Source organism: Buceros rhinoceros, unplaced genomic scaffold (genome assembly GCF_000710305.1).
Source record: "Buceros rhinoceros silvestris isolate BGI_N320 unplaced genomic scaffold, ASM71030v1 scaffold13686, whole genome shotgun sequence".
In the NCBI taxonomy this organism is placed as follows: Eukaryota; Metazoa; Chordata; class Aves; order Bucerotiformes; family Bucerotidae; genus Buceros; species Buceros rhinoceros.
In genome coordinates this window covers 625-6,421 of record NW_010418177.1, presented here as the reverse complement: position 1 = coordinate 6,421, position 5,797 = coordinate 625, and the positions used below count along the sequence as shown (strand labels likewise).

Sequence of the window (5,797 nt, the reverse complement as noted above, 5' to 3'; positions counted from 1 at the left end):
AGGAAGGAGCAGCCCGCAGACACCAGCATGGGAAACAGTAACAAGATGCACATCACCAGCGTTTTGAGAACTGACGTTTTTGAGAACTGCCATTTACATCTCAGGGGAAGCTGGAATCAAGAGCTGCACAGAACCACCCATGGATCTCCGTATCAGCTGCACAACACGGAACGAGAAGGCTGGAAGCAGGACAGCGCTGTCACCAAAGGTAGCTGAGCATCTCAAAGGCAACACATGACTGTAGCCTTCTGCACTTTCTCCAGCGCCCACAAAAGGGTAAGAGAGAACTTTTATGTGACATGGCCCTTTAAAACCGGTTGCAAATCAGCCACATTTAGCGATAAGGGTCCAACAAGAAGGAAAATTAGGGATGTTCTATGCTTTTACACTCACACCTGATGCAGCTGTTTTAAGAAACATTTAACAGCTATTGTACTGGCAGATTTGTAGATTGAAAAATACTACAGGATATGTTTCTGCTTCTCAAAATATCTGCTGCGGTTTTACTTCTAAACTCCAAAAGCAATGGAGCTAGCAGAACACGTGGGGTATGTTGCAACTGATTTATTTCATGGATCGAAATGCATAAAAGGTTGGGGTATGTTTGTTTGTTTGGGTTCATTTTTGCCAACTTATCAATTCAAGTAACTCCACGTACCTGTAAGTTTGAGGTCAAGGGGTACTCGCCAAGTTTTTATGCTTCAAGACACGCTTGGCATACGGGCGTTTCCTGTTGCTTTGCAGTTCGTGGAGAACAGCCTGCACTTTTGTAGCACCGTTTCTACAAGTTTGTAAAGAGGCACTCAAAACTGCTAAGTTGTCTTGGTTGCCCAACAAACGAGACCAGCGTTCTGGTCATTAAAAAGAACTAAGGGGTTTGGGTTTTTCTGAGTCAAGGAGAAAAAAAGGAGACAAGATCGTGCTGGACGTGTAGGCACGGTGCACTGGTGTACAGCAACGTCCAGAAAGTTGCAACGTGCAGAAAGTTATGATTGCCTCTGCATGGTCTATTCATCCACCTCAAAATGTTACATGTACGTCCTGACTTACCACTGACTGTTCATTTTTACACACAGTTAAAATCATTTAACAGGTCTTAAAACTAATTTAAAAACCTATCCCCAGTTAGATTTTATTAATCATTCACTTGTCAGTAGACTCACTTTATCCTGAATTAACTTTAGGAACCTTAAACTTTCAGGACTGAAGTAAAGAAATCTTTAAAAATTCTTCCTTCTTGACAGTCTTTGCTGCTCCAGCTGTTATGGTACATCCCAAAGTTTTATTTCAGAACTACACTTTGGTCTTTCAAGTTACAACTCCTTTCCTCTTTCCACTCGTGTGCTCAGTCACCCATAATGTGAGCCCCAAGTGAAAAACTGGATCTGTGAAAGCCCAAGGGAGCTTTGCACCAGCATCAATGAGGACATTTCATCCTGTGTGTTACATGACGTGTACCATATTTGACAGCAAAATTTACTATATTGAGCCACAGCTCACTTAAGAAAAAGCCCTCGCCAGTGTCAGCTGGGATACGGGAGACATGTCCTAGCTGTGGTCAGGTTTAACTGAGTTCTAAGCCCTTGATTTTGGCTACGTGTCTGTTTCCAACAGATCCTGTTATGTAGATGCGTCTGCACTTCAAAACCACAAGTAGGTGCACACCAGATAAAGAGCCATTTTCAAAATGAAGCATGACCCACCTGCTTAGCGGTATATCAGGGGTCCAGAAAGGATAAACACGTGCCACAGAATCTCGCATCTGTACAGGATATCCCAAGTAGAAATAAGTGTCATGGGAAAATTTGAGGGCTAGCAGGTCCGTTGGGTGGCTCTGCAGGATCTGCTCCCATAGATCACAAGCTTTGGGAAGCTGGCTAGAAATAAAAAAACATTTTGATTGCTGAGAGAAGGCACACGTACCTGCCTCTGCGGCGAGTTCTAAACTCAAGCTACTCTGAAAATTCAACACCAAATTACTTTTTTTCTTTTTCTTCCTTGAAGGAAATTCGTAAGTCTTTTTACAGGCAACACCGGCATTACCTTCGCTGAGCACCTTCTGGGAAATCTTTTGAAAGAATTCCCCTGGGTCACAACAAATCGCTGTAACACACAAGGAAAATGGAAGAAGCTTAAACTATAAATCAAAAGATTTTTCCTACTGGGTTGAACAATTCTTACAGAGACCTACCAGAATTAGGCTAACTTCACCTGCACAAAGTCACCTTTCCTCTCCTCCAGTGGGAATCACACCCAGAGCAACACGGCTTCAGCAGCAGCTTCCTCTTTTCTTTTGCTAAGGAGCACGTGAGGGAAATCCATGCTCCCCTGCTTGTTTGACCATCCACTAACGAAACTGAAGCATTAGCCCACACTTTCTGCAGCGCCCAGCAGTTAATCCTCCTGAATGGGACAGTGAGCCCCTACAGCACCTCTGACACTCTGCTGTCTCCCGCTTTACACAGGAAACAGGTTGTGTCACTGGGAGACAACTGAGAGGCCAAAACTCTGCCTGTAGCTCTGCTTCTGTGGATCCAAGCCTGTCTTATATTACCTTGCAGTTAAAGATCTACTTTCTGAGTTCTAAAATCTATACTGCACAGACAGGCCCATGACAGATTTAAACACGGAATGCTTCGTGAGCCAAAGTGCTGGCAACAGAGCAAGCGCTTGCCCTCCTACAGCGCTGCTCACTAATTAGCCACGGTGCTTACAGATCGGAGAGGGAACTCAAGAACAACCTCTGCCATCTCACCCTCGTCCTCTTGTAGATGTCAGCTCATGTCAGGCAACTCCACTACCAACTATCGCTTCCACCTGTGGTAGCCAAAACTCTTCACAGTCCTTGAAACAAGATGACGGGGGACCTACCCACTGGCAAACAGCTCCAGCGCTGACACATGCAGCCTCTCCCGCTCAGTCAGTTGCTGTGATTTTGAAAGCGTCAGCATCGTTCTCATTGCACTGTCCAGCTCTTTGCTGAGGCGCACTGAACTCCCAGTGCCGATCAACTCCAAACCATTCGCAAGAACATGTCCCATTGCTACAGAAAACAGCACGTTACACGTTGAGCTGTGCAGCACTACATTCGCCTCTCCATAAACGTGAGGGGGAGTTGTTTGTTTTAAAAAAGACTGACTTGTACTCACAGGAGCCCAGAAAGTCTCATAAGCCTGAAGTTCCTACAGGCTTTGCATGATTGCCATTTCAAAAGACTTGAAAGCAAAAGAAAAACAGCACACAAACCATCCCAGCTGCTCTGGAACCTGAAGAAGTTTTAGGGAATTCTACAAGCCACCGCCTTCCCCTTGCATAAACAAAGTCAGTCAAACCCCAAGTTGTCAACACCAGTTGTCATCCAGCACTTTCCATGCTAAGAATCAAGGTTACACTCACTAAAATTTGGATCTGCTGCTTTTAACTTGGCGAGACAATTCTCAATACCTCCAAGGCTCTCATTATTGGACCAGGTTGCGTACTGTAAGAGAGAGAAAGAGAGATTGGGTTGAGGAATCCCCAGTGGTATTTGGCTTCCTTTTCGTTCTCCCAGGCATTTAAAATGCAAAACTAAGCAAGGCAAAAGACTAAAAGACAAACTTTGCATTCAGTTAGAGCGAGTGTGATCGGAAAACAGAAAAACTGCTTGCTTTAAGGTAGTTTGGCCACCAGCAGAACTAACAACCATGGACCTGTGTGTGGTTAACATCAACCAGCTGATTCCCCAGTGCCACGCAGGATGAGCTCGCCAGACGATGTTTTTCCCCACAGCTGCAGCATCTGGCATAGCCCTCTGCTCTGAGGCCTCGCTGCTGCCTGCTAATGGCTGAACTGATCGAGAGGCTCCCCCGGCCGAGAAGAAATTTAAGCTTCAACTACAGCAAAGGCTGTTTCATGCGCAAGTCCCTTCAAATCTCATTTTCTTTCACTTTTTGGTCATACCTGGGTCAGCACAGCGTCAAACAGTTCACAGGCTTCGTTGCTAGTCGTGGACAGGGAAAGTCCAGCATCCTGCCAGGCCTGCACGAGAAACAAACACAAACCCTGGAACACGCTCGTTTTTCCAGACTAGGTCAACAGACTTTCAAATCGACGGTGTCCTGATAGGTTCATCAACTATGAGTACAAAGAGTAACAGAAGGTCTGGAGGGGTTACGCATCTCCTAACAAGAGACTCATCCTGAATTCCTTACAAGTCAACTTTTGGCTACTGTCTCCACTGCAGACTTGTCTTGGGTGAAGTAGAGACATGGTAGAAGGAAGCCCTGGGGTTTTTATAACTGACTGAGATCAATACCTTAAGTCTCTTGCAGACCAGAAGTTAAGCCAACACAGAATTTGGACCGCAGACTTGTACACAAGCCTTGAGGAATGAAAAACGTGGGTGTTCCATAAAGCTAAAGTGCAAAACATAACCAGGCTGCCATAGCTTCCTCACGAGCTACGTAACCCTGATGGAGCTACATCTCCTGGCCGGCTGCTGGAGAACGAAAGGAGTTCCTTAGGCAGGTGTGCTCTTTACTCAGCGGCGGAATTAAGCCGCAGCAGCTACAGCACCCTGCCGCCCGCTTGTCTCCATGGCTGCTCTCTTAAGTAACTCAGGCAGCAAAACGAAAAATCTCATGCCTGTTCCAAAAGGCTTAACTTATTCAGGTGTGTGCCTACAGCAAACAGGCACGTAGTCATCTCTGGTTGCTTGCAGGCTCTTCCCACCCCACGCCTCTTCCCTCCTCTTCCATGCCCCACGGCCACACAACCACAAAGCCTGTCATCTCACAAGCCGAGGTGCTTCCCTTGGCAACTTAGTCAGGTATTTTTAACAACATCTGCGTTTATTTCTCCTGATCGCTTTCTATTCAGTGTTCTTATGCTGCACTCATCCTTGCCTCTAAGACTGCAAGCTCCTCAAGCACACGCTTACACTCAGCGCACTGCCGGCGCTCCTGTTTAAGCACACACTCAGAGGACGAGCTGCCCCAATCGCTTCAGCATCACCTTTACTCCAGTGCACAGAAAGGACGGGATTGACATAGAAAAGGACCGGAGGCAAGCCCGTTCAGCCTCCTCCTCACAGGGGACTGGTTCTTGCAGATGCTGCAAGAATTCAGCTTGTCTCATTTTACACTTTCATGTATTTCCTGCCTCTATCAACACACCCATCAGAAATTTTAAGTAACCAGGCAAAGACATCTTTATTCATACATCCTAAAGTCTTCCCCATGATTGGCCTAAAGGCTCCCAGTCCAGCAGCTCAAGCACTTGCGTGTCCAAACTACACTCCTGAAAGACTAGACCTGAATATCAAATCACTAATTTTCTTTACAATTCATGCTCTACCCAGAAATGGCGTAAAAAGAAAAGTCAAGAGGGGAGCCAGGTCGGGCCTGGTGCTTACAGGCTGCCTTTCCAGGTGCCCTGCAAGACAGACCAGGAATCACTTTCATCTCCAGCTGTCAAAAACAAGCTCAGTTTGAAACAGCTCTCCTCGCCGCTGCCTGTTTTGCACAACGGCTCAAGGTACCCGCCAGTTGAAGATGTCATCACTGTTTGAGGAAGGTCATTAATGCCAAGATGCACAGGAACTCAAATGTCTGGGCGTAAGCTTCGGGAGAAACGGTAGCAAAAGGGTTAGTAAAAAACGGCCTGCATCCATCCCTAAGGACACGGAGGAGCTAGCTGAGGGACGAGCTGTTCCCATCCACTCTAGACAGCCTCTGCTCTGCTAAGGCTACAGCCCACATCACTCACTCCTCACTGGAAGACTCCCACTCTGGCAACACGGGGGGTGCGTCAGCAAGCC

General features: G+C 46.6%; 1 protein-coding gene across 1 annotated transcript in view; it reads right to left on the bottom strand.

Moving 5' to 3' along the window:
* The window catches only part of TTC38 (tetratricopeptide repeat domain 38), a gene marked incomplete at its 5' end in the record, with an annotated part of 15,787 nt that extends 11,770 nt beyond the window's left edge, over positions 1 to 4,017 (bottom strand). Inside the window, 4 exons of the mRNA XM_010138439.1 lie at positions 1,704 to 1,877; positions 2,872 to 3,043; positions 3,397 to 3,478; positions 3,940 to 4,017. Of these exons, the coding sequence (XP_010136741.1) occupies positions 1,704 to 1,877; positions 2,872 to 3,043; positions 3,397 to 3,478; positions 3,940 to 4,017 (506 nt within the window). The remainder of the gene's footprint in view (positions 1 to 1,703; positions 1,878 to 2,871; positions 3,044 to 3,396; positions 3,479 to 3,939) is intronic.
* Between the last annotated feature and the right edge of the window lie 1,780 nt (positions 4,018 to 5,797).